The sequence below is a fragment of the Microcaecilia unicolor genome, chromosome 8 (genome assembly GCF_901765095.1).
Source record: "Microcaecilia unicolor chromosome 8, aMicUni1.1, whole genome shotgun sequence".
Lineage (NCBI taxonomy): Eukaryota > Metazoa > Chordata > Amphibia > Gymnophiona > Siphonopidae > Microcaecilia > Microcaecilia unicolor.
This window is the reverse complement of record NC_044038.1, coordinates 166,794,993-166,817,068: the sequence shown is the minus strand read 5'-3', so window position 1 is coordinate 166,817,068 and position 22,076 is coordinate 166,794,993. Positions and strand designations below refer to the sequence as shown.

Below are 22,076 nucleotides of genomic sequence, written 5' to 3'. Positions count from 1 at the left end.
GGACGACCTCGAAAACCGGGCCAGACGCAGCAATTTGCGCATTCTGGGCATACCGGAGTCGGTGAGCGATGGGGCGTTAGCAACAGTGGTGGAGAAATGGCTGGCCACAGAATTCGCCCTCTCGGATCATGCAGGGGCGCTGTGTTTGGAGAGAGTCCATCGCGTGGGCCAGATCCAAGATGGCCGTCAGGCTCCACGTGCGGTAATATTGAAAGTGCATAATTACCTACACAAGATGGAAATCTTGAGGGGCTATCGCCTCAAAAGAGATGACACTAAATACGACGGCCACCTGGTCCGCATTTTCCAGGACTTTTCAGTGTCTTTGCAGGAGCGCAGAAGGAAATTTACTCCGCTATGCCGGCGCCTGCATGTGCTACAGACCAAGTTTATGCTCATCTACCCTGCAGTGCTTAAGATCTCTCAGGATGGCAAGTGGAGATCATTTGACACGGAATCCGCTGCAAATGAGTACATAACAAGCTTAGAACGAAAGAAGACGGAGAAGTCTGGCTCACATTCGGGAGAATGAGAGATGCTGCTAGAGGCAAGATGGCTGGTGGTAAAGCGATCACTGGGGAATAATTACAGAGGTTTATAAAGACACTGTTAGCAAGACAGGGTGGGGGGGCCTCGAGCATGGTAGAGGCTCTCATAATTTTTCTGCCTAGGGAATGTTGTGGTTTAGGGGACTAAGATTAAGAGGTGGGAAGGGGGGGGGGAGGTCAGGGGGGACAGCAGGGGAGGGCGGGATGTGGGAGAAGAGCTGAGTGTCAGGGTAATTTAAAACACAAGACAAGGGAATTTTCACATGAGCATGGACATAAGGGATGTGTGCAGTGGGGGAGAGACATCTCTGGGGTATGGCTGGGAGCCCCGGGGGTGGTAGTAAATGGGAATGTGTCACGTAGAAAGTACAAGATTTTTCAGTAGTGTGATAGGCAAGGTGCGAATTGTATCCTGGAACGTCTGTGGTATATCATCTCCGGTTAAGAGAACAAAGATATTAGCTGCCCTGAAGCGCCATGGCGCGGGCATAGCGTGTCTTCAGGAGACCAGATTGTCCCAAGAGGAGCATGAGAAACTGAGGAAGGGGTGGGTTGGAGAGGTGTATTGCTCAGCGGCGGCAGGTAGACGGGGGGGAACAGCAATCTTGATCCATAAATCCCTGATGTGCAAGTCCAAATTGGCCTTTAAAGATGGAGAAGGAAGATTCTTAGGGGTGCAGCTGAATTTGCAAGGGAAAGAGATGCTTTTGGTATCAGTTTACGGCCCTAATACCCACTCCGCTAAATTTTATTCCCGGCTTCTGGCACGCTGTCAGGAATATCCAGCCCTCCCCCTAGTCTTAGCTGGGGACATGAACCAGGTGATAGACCCAGAATTAGACAAATCTCGGACACAAGGCTCGGGGACAGAGCCTGACATATCCCTCCTGGGATCGTTTTGTCAGAAGTTGGGACTCCTGGACCCGTGGAGGATTCTCCATGGAGAAGAGAAGGATTTTACACACGTGTCCAGGGCTCATCACACCCAGTCCCGCCTAGATTACATTTTTACGTCACAAGAATGGTTTCAGGGGGTGCTAGAAGCAACAATAGGCCCAGAGGAGATCTCTGATCACTCTCTTATCTGGGTGGACATAGAGATGCCGGCGTATTTCCACCAATCACGAGGATGGCGGTTCCCCGCATATCTGTTCTCTTCGACAGAGTTTAAAGTTTATTTGCAGAGAAAATGGGAGGAGTTCTATACACACAACCAGGAACACACAGAGGATCCCCTGTTATTTTGGTCCACGGCGAAAGCTGTTTTAAGGGGCGAGATCATAGCATATGTTAGCAAACGGAACAAGCAAATAACGCAAGGAATAATAGAATTAGAGAGAAAGCTGAGAGCCGCAAAAAGGCAATATAGTAAGAGACCATCTCAGATTCAATATGAGCTTCTCATGGCCACACGCACAGCTCTCAATAGTCTAATACATGAGCGCACGTCCCGTTCACTTCTTTATAGGAAATATAGGCTATACAGACACGGAGACAAAGCAGGAGGGATGCTGGCCAGGCTGATAAAGGGGATGCGTAAACCTCATTTTATTCCGGCCATCCGGACAAACACAGGGGAGGTAACCACAAATCTTCAAGAAATAGCACAGATTTTCCATTCTCACTTTGCTGCTCTCTATGCAGGGGACCGAGAGGGGCCGGAGCTACGGGACGCCATCAGGACGTATTTGAATAAAGTGAAAATGGGTTCAGTTCCATTAGAATGCAGGGCTTCCTTGGATAACCCGATTGGGGCTAAGGAACTCCAAAAAGCCGTAGGTGCACTTAAGCTTCACTCGGCACCGGGACCTGACGGCCTGACAGGAGAATTTTACAAATTGTTGAGCCCACAGATACTGGGGCCCTTAACAGACTACCTTAACACAGTTGTAGAGACAGGACAATTTCCACCGCATGCAAATACGGCCCTTATAAGTTTGCTCCCAAAGAAGGACAGGGACTTGCTGGCTCCTGCCTCATACAGACCTATCTCCTTGATAAACGTGGAGATCAAGCTCCTCTCCCGGATTTTGGCAGACCGGCTGGCACCTCTCCTGCCGGGACTAGTGAGGGGAGAGCAGACTGGCTTTGTGAGGGGGCGTCAGTCGGTCACAAATATTCGTAAGCTCCTCCTGGCCATGCTTTCGCAATCTGGTATGGAGTCTCAGCGGCTGGTGGTGAGCCTTGATGCGGAGCGTGCTTTTGATAGAGTTTTGTGGCCCTTTTTGTTTGAAACCCTGAGCTGGGTGGGTCTGGGGGGGTGGTTTCTGGAGGCCATAGAGACATTGTATTCGGGGTCGCGCGCCATGCTTCTTGTTAATGGAATTAAGACAGAAGAGTTTGACATCATGAAAGGAACACGTCAGGGCTGCCCGCTGTCCCCACTACTGTTTCTGCTAACACTGGAACCCCTTTTATGCGAGATACGGGCACATGAGGGTATACAGGGGATTAGAATACAGAATCACGGAATTAAGGTGCTAGCTTATGCTGACGATCTGCTGCTGCTGCTGAGCAATCCCCAGAGGTCCTTAGAATATTTATTAGACACTATCACTAAGTTTGGCAGGATCTCGGGTTTCAAACTGAACCTCTCCAAGTCGTTGGCACTGCCATTGGAGGATAATTTGAGGCCTAATTGGAGAGGTCCATTCCCGATACAGTGGGCAGTGGGCCGGATCAAATATCTAGGGGTTATCATTCCCTCTGAGATAGGGCTTCTATATGACACAAACGTGTTACCGCTATTGGCGCAGACCAAACGCACACTACAGCTTTGGACTGCTTGCCCCCTGTCATTGTCGGGACGGGTCGGTCTATTTAATATGATGGTGGCCCCTCGGTGGCTATATCTGTTTCAGATGTTGCCACTATACTTAAGAAGGAAAGAAGAGCTGGCTCTTAACCGAATGACACAAATATTTCTGTGGCAGGGGAAAAGACCCAGGCTCCCAATTGACATCCTACAGAAGCCCAGGACTCATGGAGGAATGGGCCTCCTCAATTTAAGATACTTAACGGTGGCATGTTCCATGCGCCACATTAGGGATTGGATAACAGGGCAACAGGATTTCTCCAATACTCCATTAGAGATGGCAGCCTTCCCCACTGCACATTTGGGATGGTGGTTACATGCATCGGGCGGGGGCACAGAGTCTAAGTTGGGGGGGAATCCTTTGCTTATCTCGGCTAGAGCAGCGTGGAGATGGCTCTGTAGGAGGCACTCTTTTGATTGGAAGGCGACCCCTTTCCTGCCGTTGTATCGAAATCCGGACTTCCCAGAGGGGTCCTCCTCAGCGGCCTTTGCTCAATGGAGGCAAAAAGGAATCCGTTTCCTTTGCCAATTGGTGACTGATGACGGTCGAGCAAGGCCGTTTTTGGAACTACAGCAGGAATTTCAACTGACAGAGGTGGACCAATTTGCATACTTACAAATTCAACATTATTTGACTGCTTTGGGATGGATCAACCTAAGCGAGGATGTACAAGATACACTGAGCACGGCCCTGACACTGGGGGGCCAAAACACAGTACCTCTCCGTTATCATCACCGATTTTTACAGGACACAACTGAGGATCTGGACTTTCGCAGCAGAGCACAGGTCTGGTCCAGAGATCTCGGGGTGGAACTGTCAGAAGAGGTGCTTTGTAACTTCTTGTCCTCCATTCAACGCACCTCTGTCTTCACTCGTTATTGGGAAATACAATATAAGTTTGCCCTGCGGCTGTACACCTCTCCAGCGCGGGCCCACCGGGCAGGGTTTGGTGGATCCGGGGAGTGCCCTAAGTGCAGACAGTCCCCTGCAGGGCTCAGTCATATGTTCTGGAAATGCCCCGGAGTGATGCGTTTTTGGTCCACAATTTTGGAGGCGGTTAAGAGCTATTGGGGTCGAACAGTACAGAGACAACCATTGATGCTCTTTGGAGTCTACAAAGCGGTGAGGCCTACTCTGCCGGGCTTCAACGCCTTTCTGCGTAGAGCGATAATGGTGGGGAAGAAGATCATATTACTGAACTGGCGAGAACACAAGGTCCCGTCCATTGGTGCATGGCGGACGCACATGATTGAATTATTGAAGTTGGAGCGCTGCGGGGTCAAGGACTTCTCCTCTACAGAGGGTAAACGTTTGGAAAAAATCTGGGCAAACTTCTGGGACACATTGCAACCAGCAGCACGGAGTAGACTTTTAAATTAAATGTACATTCGCTTGTTGTTTGATGGACCAGCTTTCCCTGACACTCTAAAGGGGGGGGGGGGGGGGACGAAGGTGGGTTAGAAGAGGGTGGATTGGGGGTTGTAGAGTAGGATGCAGAATTGATGTACAACTTCACTTGTGTTGGTATCACCGTTTGGGTAGAGATGTGTACAAGTGAGGAATAAGAGTTGGGGTAGTAGGGGGGGAGGGTTGGGGAAGGGGGGGGGGGGGTTATAAAATTGTTTATGGCAAAAACTGTTTTTTTTTTTGATTCAGCTGATCGTTCAGAGCCACCGTTATAGCAGCGTTGTTTACATTATGTATGTTTCTGGTTCTTGTCGCTGTGACTGCTCAATAAAAAAGATTTAAACATAAAACACGGTGGTGCTGGGAGGGGGAGAATAGCAGCAGCCCAGTGGGCCGGGCAGGAAAGAACATGGTTCCCCCTCCCCCCTGCTGAGGCCACTAGATCACCAGTGGTGTTGGGCATCCGGGCACAGCCTATGGGTCCCCTAGAGCCTCAGGACCCTCGAGCACTGTCCAGTTTCCTGAATGGTCAGTTTGCCCCTGCTTGAAGTCCTCACCTTGCAGCAGTATTACCCCTTAATTATAAACAGAAATAACTTTAAGCATTGCACAGACACACCAGACTTCTTCCTGGTTTCTCTAGCAGTATCAACTACCTGGACATGCTCAGTTTGCAGTGTTGAAAGTCTTAAAGACCACACCCACTTTATAGTCCTGCATAATCTTAGGATCCCTGATTACAGCCGGGTATGGTCTGGCACTACAAAAATAAATACATTTTTGTAGCACCGGAAATGACGGCATGCTAGGGGTGGGAAGTACCGCTGGGCTGCTGTGGTAGCCCTGTAGTACTTCCTGTATAGCGAACAGTAAGCCCGCATTGGCCTTAGAAAAAGGAGCCCTTAATGAGAGAAGTTACATGTAGAAAGGTTGTTTCAATGCTCTCTTCAGATAAGTACATAAGTACATAAGTACATAAGTAGTGCCATACTGGGAAAGACCAAAGGTCCATCTAGCCCAGCATCCTGTCACCGACAGTGGCCAATCCAGGTCAAGGGCACCTGGCACGCTCCCCAAACGTACAAACATTCCAGACAAGTTATACCTAAAAATGAGGAATTTTTCCAGTCCATTTAATAGCGGTCTATGGACTTGTCCTTTAGGAATCTATCTAACCCCTTTTTAAACTCCGTCAAGCTAACCGCCCGTACCACGTTCTCCGGCAATGAATTCCAGAGTCTAATTACACGTTGGGTGAAGAAAAATTTTCTCCGATTCGTTTTAAATTTACCACACTGTAGCTTCAACTCATGCCCTCTAGTCCTAGTATTTTTGGATAGCGTGAACAGTCGCTTCACATCCACCCGATCCATTCCACTCATTATTTTATACACTTCTATCATATCTCCCCTCAGCCGTCTCTTCTCCAAGCTGAAAAGCCCTAGCCTTCTCAGCCTCTCTTCATAGGAAAGTCGTCCCATCCCCACTATCATTTTCGTCGCCCTTCGCTGTACCTTTTCCAATTCTACTATATCTTTTTTGAGATACGGAGACCAGTACTGAACACAATACTCCAGGTGCGGTCGCACCATGGAGCGATACAACGGCATTATAACATCCGCACACCTGGACTCCATACCCTTCTTAATAACACCCAACATTCTATTTGCTTTCCTAGCCGCAGCAGCACACTGAGCAGAAGGTTTCAGCGTATCATCGACGACGACACCCAGATCCCTTTCTTGATCCGTAACTCCTAACGCGGAACCTTGCAAGACGTAGCTATAATTCGGGTTCCTCTTACCCACATGCATCACTTTGCACTTGTCAACATTGAACTTCATCTGCCACTTGCACGCCCATTCTCCCAGTCTCGCAAGGTCCTCCTGTAATCGTTCACATTCCTCCTGCGACTTGACGACCCTGAATAATTTTGTGTCATCGGCGAATTTAATTACCTCACTAGTTATTCCCATCTCTAGGTCATTTATAAATACATTAAAAAGCAACGGACCCAGCACAGACCCCTGCGGGACCCCACTAACTACCCTCCTCCACTGAGAATACTGGCCACGCAATCCTACTCTCTGCTTCCTATCTTTCAACCAGTTCTTAATCCATAATAATACCCTACCTCCGATTCCATGACTCTGCAATTTCTTCAGGAGTCTTTCGTGCGGCACTTTGTCAAACGCCTTCTGAAAATCCAGATATACAATATCAACCGGCTCCCCATTGTCCACATGTTTGCTTACCCCCTCAAAAAAATGCATTAGATTGGTGAGGCAAGACTTCCCTTCACTAAATCCGTGCTGACTTTGTCTCATCAGTCCATGTTTTTGTATATGCTCTGCAATTTTATTCTTAATAATAGCCTCCACCATCTTGCCCGGCACCGACGTCAGACTCACCGGTCTATAATTTCCCGGATCTCCTCTGGAACCTTTCTTAAAAATCGGAGTAACATTGGCTACCCTCCAGTCTTCCGGTATTACACTCGATTTTAGGGACAGATTGCATATTTCTAACAGTAGCTCCGCAAGTTCATTTTTTAGTTCTATTAATACTCTGGGATGAATACCATCAGGTCCCGGTGATTTACTACTCTTCAGCTTGCTGAACTGACCCATTACATCCTCCAAGGTTACAGAGAATTTGTTTAGTTTCTCCGACTCCCCCGCTTCAAATATTCTTTCCGGCACCGGTGTCCCCCCCAAATCCTCCTCGGTGAAGACCGAAGCAAAGAATTCATTTAATTTCTCCGCTACGGCTTTGTCCTCCTTGATTACAGATGCTGCATACTTCTTTGTTCAAAGAACTATCTGATACTGAAAAATGATCAAGTATAATCTGTCCTAGTTATGCAGATGTGGAAAAATATATGAATACTGAGTAGGTAAATGTAAATGATAGGGCAGCTGCTTGCAAAGGATTCTTAGAAACATTATAAACTAGGAGACAGGAGGCTGAGTGGTTTCATGGCACCAAACACGCATACCCTACCCTGCACCACTGTAGTTATATTCCTGCTGTAATGTTATGGAACACGCTTGCTAAGTGCTGAGGTTTTGGTTTACAAGTAAACAAGAGTCAGTAAGTGACAAATGTGGCCGATGCAGCATTTAAGAAATAGTGGATGATCTGGATGAGCAGACTGGATGGTCCAAATGGTCTTCTTTACCTGCAGTTATTTTCTACGTTTCTATATGTAAAATATTTCCTAAGCTAAAAGAGAACAGTTATCTTAACAGTTTCTTGATTATTTCCTCTTTTTAGTGTCCTTTGGAATGGTAAACTCAAACATGTATCACTTAAATAAAGTCCTTGAAAACCTGTTTCTGGAAAGCGCTGTGGATGATGGCCCTAACTTCAAATCTGTGCGAAGCATGTCTGACTTTTGGAAGGTAAAGGATCATTTATATATTAGGACTATATTTGTCATAATCATTATGCATCCTGGCTCGTGGAGTAGTGGCTGTTTCAACTTCATTATAGATCACAGTTGCTTATCGTTTCCCCGTTTGGCCTTATCTTGTGATTGATATTGGAGAGCTTCTTTTGTGAATACGCCATGTTCTGTTCTTTCTACATGCTGTTTCCATCATTTCATTCTTTTTTGTTTCTTTCTTTCAAAATGTTTCCATACCACTAATCTATAAGTCTAATTGGTCGGCAATTCACTGGCACTGAACATCTAGGGCTGACCGGCCAATATTCAGCTGGGGCCTACATAAGCCAGTACCATGAGAGGTTGCAGTAGCCATTTTCAGGAAGCAGTTGCTAAGGGCAGGAGCAAGGGGGGGGGGGGTTCGTTCCTGCCCTGTCACCCCATTGGACCACCAGGCAGGTCCCGGGGGGGGGGGGGGATGAGACAGGGATGGGGACCTGTGTGGAGGAGGTTTGTGAGGGGGGGTTGTAAGGGGGGGGCTATGCAGAAGTTCATGGGGGGATAGAAAGGAGCCTACAAAGCTCATTGAAGGGACAGGATGGGAGATTGAAGAGAAAGGCCAGTTTTTAATTTTATGCGGGTTGTGGCCAATATTCAGTTCTGGGGCCCGCATTGCTAAGCAGGTTAATTATGCAGGTGCCGGCCCTGAATATTACTAGCACTTGCATAACCCTGGGCTCCTCCCTAACTCCACCCCCAGTACCGCCTCTGAGCTGCCCACTTTTTCTGGGGCAAGACAGAGGCGATATTCAGTGGCACTGCCCGGGAGATAGGCAGCAACAGGTGATTTAAGTGGGCAGGAGCTTCTCCTTCCTGCTTAAATCACTTTGAATATTGGCAGATTTGCATTTTGTTGTTTTCAGAAACCAGCAAAGACTGTGTGACGACATAGAAGCAAATTCATGTTTAAGTAATCATCATTTAAAGAGCTCCTTTCCCAAACAGCCGCTTCTCTAGCCTATCACCCCTGCCTTGGGTTACCAGATGTCCGAGTTTCCCCGGAGATGTCCTCTTTTTGGAGGCACCGCAGGATGTCCGGGTGGGTTTATCCAGCCTGCCTATTTGTCCGGGTTTGCAGGCAGGTAGGCGGGCCTCAGGGTGCCCTCCTCCCCTCATACACCTTATCATCATGCTCTGGTGGTCTAGTGGCATTTTTGATTCTTCAGGCAGGAAAGAACCTCACCTTTTCCTGCCTGGCACTGCCACAGACCCGCTTGCTGCTGGTGCCGCTTCAAAATGGCTGCCGAGACTTCACGCGTTAGCCTCGCGAATCTCAGCAGCCATGCATGGGAGGGAAAGGAAAGAGGGGCATGTTTGCTGTTTTTGGAAATGTATATCTTTTCATTTTATATGGAAGAAAATGCATTTCTGTTACTTTACCAGTGTTTTCACTGCTTATAGAATCTGATGTATTATGGGACGCACTCGGGCGTCCTGTGTTAAGTGCCATTTTAGCATGCACTATTTCACACACACAAAAAAAATTTCTATTTTTCAGGGGGAAGGAGAGTGTCAAGGCTAATCAGTTAGCGCAGCTACATTACCACATGCTACAAAACGAGTGGTGGTAAGTGCCCAAGTGGTAATTTGTATTCATGGCCACAAACTAATAGCAATATTAGCGCATGGTCATTAATACAAAAATGGAAAATCAGTCATTTTATGGCTACAGCAAAAATGGCCTTAGCACGCAGGAAAAACCTGCGCAAGGGCACACTAAGGCCACGTTTTGCCACAGCTTAGTAAAAGAGCCCCTTAGGCTAGCAGTGAAAAATGATATATACAGTAAAAGCCCCATTGTTCCGGCATGCACAAAGAGTAGATGGTATTAGCAGAAGCATAGCTAGGTTGAGGGCATGGGGGGAGCGGAAAGCGGACTGCTGACAGTGACGGTGTATATTTTAAATGTGACAGATTGTGTCAAAGTAGGCACCGGTGGAAGTCCATTTGGGGGAGCAGCTGCTCCCCTGGCGATCCACCTAGCTACGCCTCTGGGCATTACTTAAATAAGTATATTTTTAAAAACAAGTATTCCATTTATATGAGTCCTTGCTCTCCTGCTCCAGCAATCCCAGGCAGTAGTGTGTAGGGAACAGGAAGAGAAGGGGTGATGGTGGCCTGAACAGAGCAGAAAGCAGGTAATTGATTATTCCCTATCCTCTTATTTCCCTTCCCTCCCTCCTTTCCCTTCTATTTCTTTGTTATTTTTGTAAGGTATTTCTACTTCCCATAGACTTCAACAGAAATTTAACAAGCATGTATTTTTTCTACCCAAATCAAATGTTCTTCCATGAGGAGATCTGCCTTAATATTTGACATGTAAAGTCTTTCTAAGATTAGTTAAAAGCAGTTACAGACTTTATTATGGCAGTTTGCAGAAGGGCCACTTCTCGAAGGCCTTTATTGGACTACTTGGTACAACAACAAGACATTATCTGATAGCCAAAGCTTCATCTACTATGAGAACTTACTTCTAGGAGTACCTCAGATTCGACAGCTAAAGGTCCACAACAATACATGCAGTGTGCATCCATATTTCCGGAATTTCACAAATACTTGCTACAGTTCATATTCCATCAGGACTGAAGATAGATCTCCATTTGGGTTTAAGAATTCCACCGCGTAAGTATTGCATCATAACCTGGTTGGTCATTTGATAAGTCGAATCATTACATCCTTGAAACGTTTCTTGGTTTCTGACTCAAAGTGTGGGTTCCTGTTGCTCCTATTCTTCTGATCAATAGCTGTAGGTAATGGACAGACTCAGGGCTGGCATGACATGGTGACAGGGGAGACACCAACATTTGGCTGGAGACAGATTGGAACCACTAAGGCCCAGTACTTTAGTTTTATTTGTGGCCAGTTTTAGAGGATGAATAGATGCCCAAATTTTTATTCTGTTAATACAGTTTGCAATCTTAACATGTATTATTTAGTTCTTTTTGAACCAAAAGTAATTGAAAAATGTTGTCTGCATAAGAGTAGAGGCTTTCACACCCTCCCCCCTCCCCCCCCCACCAAAGAACTCATAAAAACATTAAACAATATTGGTGAAAGCAGAGAACCCTGAGGGACTCTACAAGATGGCTGCCAGGTTTTAGATCATTCTCCATTTTTCATAACACAATACCTTCTATTTACCAAAACGTCCTCGATCTAGTCTAAAACTGGTCCTAAAATTCACAGTTCGCTCAGTTGTTCTGAAAATAAAAAGTGATTTACTATATTAAAGGCAGTTGAGATACTGAACTACAAAAGCACAATTTACCCACCCAGGCATACACTAACATAAAGCTTCAGTATATCAAACTCAAACTGGGAAGGTGCAAACAAGCATACTCATCCAAGTGCAGGGTTAATTTCACCCCAACCAAAGTTTCTTTTCTTTTTTTTTTAATTGAAATTTTTTTTGAATATAACATACCATCAAGGCTAAACAACCAGAACATAGACTAGACAATAGCAATGCTATTCAGTCCCCCCTCCCACCCAAACAGAGCCCTTAGTATGGAAGGTGGCTAGTCCCCCTTCTTCTGAAAGCTTATGAGCCTGCTAACAAATCAAACAGGAGGAGCAATCATTTGTTGAGCATCAAGATCTTTTCCTGAGCGGGATCTCCAAGTGGTATATTTATCCCGCTGCTTATGGAATTGTATGATTTGTCCAGCTCGAATAGCAGTCAATTTAGACATCTGGTATAGATGGTCCATCTTGTGAATGACTTTTATCATTGGAGATGTGGAAGAGCTTTTCCAGGCAGATGCCAATGTAATTTTTTCCTGCCGCAAACAGAATTGAAGCTAAACGGTGTATAGAAGGTTGAACCCCCGCGGGTCTGAAGTGCAGGAGGCAAGATTCTGCTGTTGCTGGATATTGTGTGCCAATAATCTGGCTAAGTATAAGTATCAATTCAGTCCAGTAGGTCTCTATCTTGGGACAAGACCACCAGATATGGATTATATCCCCCACCTCTGTACATCCCCTCCAACATCGGCCAGATCCCTTGTTATACATTTTTGCTAATCTATGGGGGGTGTAATACCATCGGTAAAGCATTTTATATCCATTTTCAATTAAAGAACTAGAAACAGAAACCCGTAACTTATATCCAAAAGCCTTCTCCCAACTTTTTAAATCATGGCTGACTCCCAGATCCCGTTCCCATCGCTGAGTATATCTCAGGATAGGTGTTTGGTAAGATACTAGCGCAGCATATAAGCGTGAGACACAACCTCTAGAATTCCCACCTCTAAGGGCACATTCTAATGTGGTATCCTCCAGGGCCAATTCCTCTTTGGCTCTACAATAAATATAATCTCATATCGGTCTATAATGGAACCCACCCAAAGTTTCAACTAATTTAGTGAAAAAAGGAATATTAGCTATCGGCCTAAAATTGTTCACTAAGTTCACATCTAAGCCTCTAATTTCAGTATAGACATTAAAACAATCCCCCTATAGAGGACTGAAGATAGAATTTGAAGTTCTATGGCCTATCTAATTTCTAGAACCCATTGCTTTTCACTCTAGAATTATAAGTTTATGAGGATTACAGAAGTTGAGTGGAATGTTCACTACACACCATGGGGGGGGGGGGGGGGAATGATAATTCTATAACAGGTGCCCATTGGTGCATATGACCTGTCTCTGTTCTCTACCCAGGTCTGAAGCCAGACTGATATGGGTTTAGCCAATTACTTTCAATTAGCCAGTCATTGAGTGCAGACTGTCTGTTCTATAAGTTTGGGCAGGAAAGAAATGTTAGAGACTGGTCAGTTTTGAGCTTGTCCTGGTTGAGTGAGCTCTTTTTCAGTAGGGGGCGTACCACAGTTCTTTTTAGTGTTGTTGGCAGCTGTTCACTCACTGTACAATCTTTACTGGGCAGGGGTGAAAAGGGCAGGTTGTAGGCCATATAGACCTTTCAGGAGTTTTTCAAGAGCTTCCTCTGCGACCTGGCTGAATGAGTTCCAGACCGCTGAGCATGGTGGAGGAGAGGGAGTGTTTTCCTCATTAGCTGGAGAGGACTGTGATAGGACTGACTGTAGATCTTGAAGGAGACCTTTAATTTGGTTAGCTGTGACTGGGAAGTGTTGAGAATTTAGGGGTCCCGAGCCCCCCCAAGAAGGCTAGAGTGACCTTAATCTGACTCCATCTCTAAATAACACTAGTACTGGGGTAATCAAGGAGTTATTGCCTCTAAGGGAGACGTTAGGTCTAAGGAAAAGATACCAGCCTTATGACAAACTGGATTTAGATTACAAGTTATACAATGCATTTATACTTACAGCCTTTGATCATTAAGTGAAGCCCACAAATCATCATTTGGAATGAGGAGTTTATTTGCTAAGGTATAAGTCAAATCAGTGATTGACAACAGGCATGTACAATCAATTAATTATAGGAATATAATAAGCTGCAAACAGGTGTTAAATATTTGCTAATCTTTTATAATTTCTTTTACCAATTAGAGGTTTTACAAGGGAAAGCAATTAGGTAATTAGGTAATTTGTTAATTCTGCTGGACACATTGGTTTCCCTTGGAGAGAGAGTGCCAACCCTTTTCTCTCTAACTCAAACCAGGAAATGCCCGGATTTTTATAGGTGCCCTCAGGATATGGGTAATATGACAGTAGATATACCTGATTGGATCTATACTAATGTCATGGTTGTCACTGATTGGCTCATGCTAATGAGTAGCTTCTATCTTGCTACGCCTTTCCTTTCTCACACCAGCTGACCACAATCCTGCTCACAGGAAGTCTCCCTCCTCTCTGGAACAGCTAGTTCCCTATTTTCTTTGCACCTGCTATGACTCACTTATTTCTCAACTTGTTTTTCTAACTTACATTAGAGAAAATTCCACTTTGTAACAGATACGGGCTTCCATTTTGTGTTGAAATCCTCTATTTTGTTTCCATATCTATTGACTTAACTTTTAGGCCTCAATCTGGGCTACAAACTAGGCCATACTTTTCCAGGAAGCTCCCAGTTATGTTAGCCATCAGATTTCTGACTCAGCCAAGGTCTGTAATGGCCTGAGCTCTATGACTGGGCCCTCCACCATTCCAGTGGAGGGGTCTCTGCCTGTACCATAATTATACAGAAGGCTGGTTCTGTTGTGGGTGTGCACATTAGGAATAGGGAGCTGGATAATCTTCTATTCCATATCATCATGCTGATCAATCCATAGACTGGTGGGTTGTGTCCATCTACCAGCAGGTGGAGATAGAGAGCAATCCTTTTGCCTCCCTATATGTGGTCATGTGCTGCCGGAAACTCCTCAGTATGTTCTCTATCTCAGCAGGTGGTGGTCACACACAGCAGCAGCTCTGGCTAGGCTTCCAAGCCTAATTTTTAGGTTTTGTTGAGTGCCTGGGGTTGAGGGCTCTTCTTGAGCAAGTGCAAACCTGGTGGCGCCAGGTCCCTCCTTTTCTCCCCCCTCCCGCTGGCTCCGTTAAAAAAAAAAAAAAAAAAATTTTGAACGTCCTTAAGGGCGTTTATTTCGACGTTTATTTAAACGTTTATTGCAGCTACTCACTGGGACACCAGGTCGTTACAGCTCGGAGCGAGAAGCAGGTAATTTTTACCTTTTTATAGCGGGCAGGGGGTTCCCCGATTGATCTCCACGTGGCCTATGGCGTCGGAGGGCGAGGGCACGAAGAATCGCTCCCCGGACCGCGTGTGCGCTTCTAACGGGGATGCGGGGGTTTTAAAGTCTGATTCGCCCTTGTTGGGTGTCAGTTTGGAGGCCGGTCAGTGTCCCGGTTCTTCCTCCGGCGCGGCGGTTTTTCCCGCCATAAACGCCCATCCCCCGCTGCTCGCCTCCACCATCTTGGCCAGCCACTCTGCTCGGACGGCTTCTTCTTGGGCCGCCCTTGAGCTGGGAGACGTTCATGCCATGGCCGCCCTTGATTTGGGCGACGGCAAAAAAGCGGCTAAAGTTAAGCGCCGTTCTTCCCGCGCAGCTCCTTCACGGAGTGTCGCGCCGGACGCCATCTTGGATGCGCAGCATGGTTCTCCCCCGCTCTTGCGAGCGCCGGTTGAGGGTGCGTCTAGGGCTGTGGCCCAGGCTGCTGAATTGCACAGTTTGGGGGGTTTCTCCCCCGAGTTTATTTTGCTGCTGCATCAGGCCTTCCTTATGCAGAACGCTGCCCCTTCTCCCTTGTCCGATAAAGGGGTTGAGGCCCCCGGAAGTAAACGCCCTCGGGTGGATGCCCAGGCCTTAGAGGACGCTGTTTCCTCTGATGTAGATGAGGGCAGCGTATCTGAGTTCTCCCAACGGTCCTTTGGGGATTCCTTGGAGGAGACGGATTCCCGCTCGGATGGAGCGGATGACCCCTCTGCAGCACGGATCTTTCGCTCAGAGGATTTGCCCAACCTGTTAATGCAGGCCATGAGCATTTTGAAGATTTCCTCTCCGGAGGACGTCTCTCCCTCAGCCCCTGTTGGCTCCGCCATTATGCTGGGGACGAAGCGCCCGCCTAGAACCTTCCACGTGCATGATGCCATGCACACCTTAATTTCGGCTCAATGGGATGTCCCGGAAGCGAGCCTCAAAGTGGCTAGGGCTATGTCCCGCCTCTATCCTTTGCCTGAAAGTGAACGTGAGGCCTTTATTTGGCCTACCATGGATTCTTTAATCACTGCGGTGACTAAGAAAACGGCGTTGCCGGTGGAAGGTGGCACGGCACTAAAGGACGCCCAAGACAGAAGATTGGAAGCGGCTTTAAGGTCGTCCTTCGAGGCGGCTGCCTTAAGTTTGCAGGCCTCAGTTTGCGGCTCCTATGTGGCCAGGGCGTGCCTGACTATGGTGCAGCGGGCTTCCCCCTCGGATCCTTCCTTGAGGGCTGACTGGCCGGCCCTGGAATCGGGCTTGGCTTATTTGGCAGACTTACTGTATGATGTCTTGAGAGCCTCGGCTAAAGGCATGGCTCAGACAGTCTCTGCGCGGCGCTGGCTTTGGCTGAAACATTGGTCTGCGGACCACGCCTCTAAGTCCCGCCTGGCTAAGTTGCCTTTTAAAGGCAAACTGCTCTTTGGGGTCGAGCTGGACAAAATCGTGACCGATCTCGGCACGTCTAAGGGCAAGAGGTTACCAGAGGTCAGGGCTCGGGCCAGTGCTCGCCCCGGTATCTCCAGAGGACGGTTTCAAGAAGCCCGTCGGTACCGCCCGGGCAAGTCGGGCTTCTCTGCCCCCTCTTCCTTCAAAAGGAACTTCTCCCCCAAGCAGCATTCCTTTCGCAGAGACCGCCGTCCCGGAGGTACGCCCTCCGGTCCTCCTCCAGGGTCTCGTACCCAATGACGGGGTCTTGGTCCATGGCCCAGTGCAGATTGGAGGACGCCTGTCCTCGTTTCTGGGCGAGTGGACCAAAGTAACTTCAGACGCTTGGGTGCTGGAAGTCATCAGAGACGGCTACAAGTTAGAGTTCTGCCGACCCTTAAGAGACGGGTTTGTACTCTCTCCCTGCAAGTCTCCGGTCAAAGCTGTGGCAGTGCAGCAGACCTTGGACAACCTGATCCGCCTGGGTGCGGTCGTTCCGGTGCCAGAAAATCAGACTGGCAAGGGACGTTACTCCATTTACTTTGTGGTACCAAAGAAAGGAGGTTCTGTCCGGCCTATCCTCGACCTCAAAGGGGTCAATCGGGCCTTGAAAGTGCGGCACTTTCGCATGGAGACTCTCCGCTCTGTTATAGCGGCAGTGAAGGCAGGAAGAGTTCTTGGCTTCCTTGGACATCAAGGAAGCGTACCTGCATATTCCCATCTGGCCTCCTCATCAACGCTTTCTGCGTTTTGCAGTCCTGGGCCGACACTTCCAGTTCAGAGCCCTCCCTTTCGGGTTGGCTACTGCTCCGCGGACCTTCTCCAAAGTAATGGTGGTCATCGCGGCCTTCCTGCGAAAGGAAGGAGTACAAGTCCATCCTTATCTGGACGACTGGTTGATCCGAGCCCCCTCTTATGCAGAGTGCGGCAAAGCTGTGGACCGGGTGGTTGCTCTTTTGAGCTCCCTGGGATGGATCATCAACTGGGAGAAGAGCCAGCTGCGCCCGACTCAGTCCCTGGAGTATCTGGGAGTTCGATTCGACACCCAAGTGGGCAGAGTGTTCCTGCCAGACAATCGGATTGTCAAACTTCAGGCTCAGGTGGACCAGCTCCTAGTAGCCTCTCCTCTTCGGGCTTGGGACTATGTGCAGCTGTTGGGCTCTATGACGGCCACGATGGAAGTAGTGCCCTGGGCCAGGGCTCATATGAAACCACTACAACTCTCTCTGCTGCAGCGCTGGACTCCGATGTCGGAGGATTATGCTGTGCGCCTTCCCTTGGACCCAGCAGTGCGCAAGGCGCTGAGCTGGTGGATGCAGACAGACAAGTTGTCTGCAGGAATGCCTCTGGTGACCCCGGAGTGGATTGTCGTCACGACGGACGCCTCTTTGTCGGGCTGGGGAGCCCACTGCTTGGGAAGGACAGCGCAGGGGCTCTGGTCTCCTGCAGAGGCAATGTGGTCTATCAACCTCCTGGAACTCAGAGCCATTCGGTTGGCGCTTTTGGAGTTCATCCCGGTACTGGCGTTGAAGCCAGTACGGGTCCTGTCGGACAATGCCACGGCTGTGGCCTATGTCAACCGCCAGGGAGGTACCAAGAGCGCCCCTCTAGCCAAGGAGGCCATGAATCTATGCCAGTGGGCGGAAGCGAACCTGGAACAGCTGTCAGCGGCCCACATTGCCGGAGTCATGAATGTCAAGGCGGACTTTCTCAGTCGCCATACCTTGGAGCCCGGAGAGTGGCAGCTATCTGCTCAGGCGTTCTTGGACATCACGAAGCACTGGGGCCAGCCGAGCCTAGATCTGATGGCGTCATCAGCCAATTGCCAAGTGCCGCGCTTTTTCAGCAGAGGACGGGACCCTCGATCCCTGGGAGTAGATGCTCTTCTCCAACAGTGGCCGACACAAGAGCTTCTCTATGTGTTCCCGCCCTGGCCCATGTTGGGCAGGGTGCTAGACCGGGTGGCAAAGCATCCGGGCCGGATAATCCTGGTGGGTCCAGACTGGCCCAGACGTCCCTGGTATGCGGACTTGATCAGGCTCTCAGTCGACGATCCTCTGCGGCTGCCAGTGGAGCAGGGCCTGTTACATCAGGGTCCCGTGGTGATGGAGGATCCCTCCCCCTTTGGTCTTACGGCCTGGCTATTGAGCGGCAGCGTCTGAGAAAGAAGGGCTTCTCAGACAAGGTCATCGCCACTATGCTGAGAGCGAGGAAGCGCTCTACTTCTACTGCTTACGCCAGGGTTTGGCGTATCTTTGCAGCGTGGTGTGAAGCAGGCTCACTTTCTCCCTTCACTGCTCCAATTTCTTCAGTGTTGGCGTTCCTGCAAGAAGGTCTGGAGAAAGGCCTGTCGCTCAGTTCCCTTAAAGTCCAGGTAGCGGCTCTGGCTTGCTTCAGGGGCCGCCTGAAGGGTGCTTCCCTGGCTTCGCAGCCAGATGTGGTGCGCTTTCTCAAGGGAGTTAATCACCTGCGCCCTCCTCTGCACTCAGTGGTGCCTGCGTGGAATCTCAACCTGGTGCTAAGAGCCTTGCAGAAGCCGCCTTTTGAACCCTTGTCAAGGGCATCTCTGAAAGACCTGACGTTGAAAGCAGTCTTTTTGGTGGCTATCACTTCAGCCAGAAGAGTTTCCGAGCTCCAGGCACTCTCATGTCGAGAGCCCTTTCTGCAGTTCACTGAGGCAGGAGTGTCTATTCGCACAGTGCCTTCCTTCCTGCCCAAGATTGTTTCTCGCTTCCATGTGAATCAGCAGCTCTGTCTCCCTTCCTTTCGTAGGGAGGACTACCCAGAGGAATACTCTGTTCTGAAATATCTGGATGTGAGACGAGTCATCATCAGATACTTGGAAGTGACTAATGATTTCCGGAAGTTGGATCATCTGTTTGTCCTGTTTGCAGGTCCTCGTAAGGGTCTGCAGGCTGCTAAGCCTACAGTGGCAAGATGGGTCAAGGAAGCCATTGCAGCGGCTTATGTGGCCGCGGGGAAGGTGCCGCCTATCCAGCTGAAGGCTCACTCCACTAGAGCTCAGGCGGCCTCGATGGCAGAGGCCGGGTCCGTCTCCTTGGAAGAGATTTGCAAGGCGGCAACTTGGGCATCGGCCCATACCTTCTCCAGGCATTACCGCTTGACTGTGGCTGCTCGGGCGGAGGCCCGGTTTGGAGCTTCAGTGTTGCGGTCAGGGGTTTCTATGTCCCGCCCTGGGTGAGTACTGCTTCGGTACATCCCACCAGTCTATGGATTGATCAGCATGATGATATGGAAGGTAAAATTATGTATCATACCTGATAATTTTCTTTCCATTAATCATAGCTGATCAATCCATAGCCCCTCCCAGATATCTGTATTGTTTATATTCTGGTTGCATTTCAGGTTCAAGTTTAGTCTTCAGTTCCTGTTCAGGAGGACTTCGTGTTCAAGTTTTTCAATGGATTCTTCAAGAGTTGAGACGAATTTGTGTTACAGTGAGCTGCTGCATTCCTCTCCCCTCCGTTTTACGGGGCTGGATTGAGACTTAAATTCTGCCGGCGCTCCCTCCCGCTTCGTGCGGCAGTAGGGCAGCTTTGTACCCCTCCCGCTTCGGCGGTGTTAGGGTCAGTCAGCTCCTCCCGCGGTTGCGGTTGCAGGATAAGCCAGATCCCCCCGCATCGGCGGGTGTGGTGTCCCTCCCCCGCTCCGCGGGGATGAGCTGGACGGATTCCCCTCCCCCACTTGTGTGGGGATGAGCTGGGTTAATTCCCCTCCCCCGTTTCGGTGGTGGTGAGCTGGGCAGAGTGTCCCTTTGTGGGTGTAATTCTCTAAGTGCTGAGTCCTGCGGATGGAGCTTGGATATCGACATACTGAGGAGTTTCCGGCAGCACATGACCACATATAGGGAGGCAAAAGGATTGCTCTCTATCTCCACCTGCTGGTAGATGGACACAACCCACCAGTCTATGGATTGATCAGCTATGATTAATGGAAAGAAAATTATCAGGTATGATACATAATTTTACCTTCTTTTCATTTCCCATTTTCTCATAATTCTTCCAGGAATGTTCATTTTGTTTGTTTTCATTTTGCCTGATGTTCTCACGAGAGCATTGTCATTGAGAGTGTGCAGTCATTGCCAATAATGCACATGATTTGAAAGAGGGCACACTGGCTCCCAATAGTGCATGCATGCTCATGTGCAATGGGGCATGCATGTGCGCACTATTTGCAAAGAATGCACAGTAGTATCTGCAAGTGAAAAAATACAACTGTTTTTTCTCCTCGTTTTTGTTCATTAACAACATGCAATGCCATGGGATCTGTCAATGACATTTCACGTGTCATTACAAACAACAGCTCATCCCTAGTGCATATAGCTGGCATGTAAACATCTAGCACGTACGTCATAGAATTACCCCAATATGTATACAAACGTTTTATCATGGCCACATTTTCTTGGAATACTATTAAAAATGAATTGTGAAGATCCTATTCCTATCAGCAAAACCAATTTGTTTTATTTCATATCCAATAGATGGGTCTATTCACATCCAAGACTTGGTGAATGGCACTGGGGAAAAGTTGGTATTTACAGCAGTGGAGGATACATTGCAGTCTTAGCTTCTACAAAAGAAGCCAGCCTGGCACTAATTCAGTTTCTGAAAAGGAACAGCTGGCTTACTAGAGGAACAAGAGTTGCATTTATTGATTTTGCTGTTTATAATGCTAATGTAAACCTCTTTGGTGTTATCAGGTAAATATCAAACTTAACTACAACTCTAAAATTGTATATTTGAAACATAATTTTGCATTACATTTAGCTGACATAATTTGGTTCCACTATTAGTTCACTTTGATTTGTAGAAATAATAGATGCTTTAGGGGCAATTTTAGTAAGGTGTGCCAAAAAATGGGCTTCACTAGTGTAGGTGCATGTTTTGGGTGCACGCAGATCCATTTTTCAGTGCACCTGTAAAAATGTCCTTTTTTAAAAAAATTTGCACAAAATGGACGTGCAGTGAAATAAAAATTGGCGCATGTCCATTTTGGGTCTGAGAGCTTACCGCCAGCCCTTGACTTAGCGGTAAGTGTCATGCGTTAACCATGTGGTAATCATCTGCACGTGTAGAATGATGATTAATGCCTGGTTTCTGCCATGCACCAGAAAATAAAACTTATTTTTCGGTGTGTGTAGCAGATGCTCATCAAAAATGAAACTACCGCAAGGGCCACGCGGTAGCCAGGCGGTAACTCAAAATTGACATGTGTCCCCATTCATCAGTCTTCCTACAGTGTAACTGTAAATTCTGCAATTTGTCTCCTCCACTTTCATATCCCTCTTTATACATATCGCCCCCTCATTCGTTAACGCAGCAGTTCTTTGCAGCTTTGCAAATAAACACAGAGGATGCTGACTGCTGCTGGTGTTATACCCAGAAATTCAATGCCAGGCCATGTTCAAGCTGTGATATTGAATTTCTGGGTAGACACAGCTGGTGAAAACATAGCCGGTTAATTGCGATATTTGGCAGTTAACTGGCTACGAAGAACCGCATAACATTAGGATTGACTTTTACATGGTCCTATTTATGCAATTACTTAACTGGTTAAGTGCTGGAAATCGGCATTTAACCAGCTAAGGGGCCCTTTTACAAAGCGTTGGTAAGCCCAACGCAGGATTACCACACATTAACTCAGAAATACCGCCGGCCCAATGCAGCTGCCGGAGGTAGTTCTGCCTTAAGTGTGCACCATTTCTGTCATGCACCTAAATTTACACACATATATTTCAATTAAATCTAATTAGTGTAACTAATTGGTTGTTAATAAGCCAATTATCAGCGCTAATT

At 47.9% G+C, this 22,076-nt stretch overlaps 1 protein-coding gene across 1 annotated transcript in view; it reads left to right on the top strand.

Annotated features, from left to right (window-relative positions):
* PKD2L2 (polycystin 2 like 2, transient receptor potential cation channel) overlaps window positions 1–22,076 on the top strand; it is a 57,866-nt gene that overhangs the window by 4,664 nt on the left and 31,126 nt on the right. Inside the window, exons 3-5 of the mRNA XM_030212379.1 lie at window positions 8,048–8,175; window positions 10,591–10,841; window positions 20,762–20,980. Coding sequence (XP_030068239.1) covers window positions 8,048–8,175; window positions 10,591–10,841; window positions 20,762–20,980 — 598 coding nt within the window. The remainder of the gene's footprint in view (window positions 1–8,047; window positions 8,176–10,590; window positions 10,842–20,761; window positions 20,981–22,076) is intronic.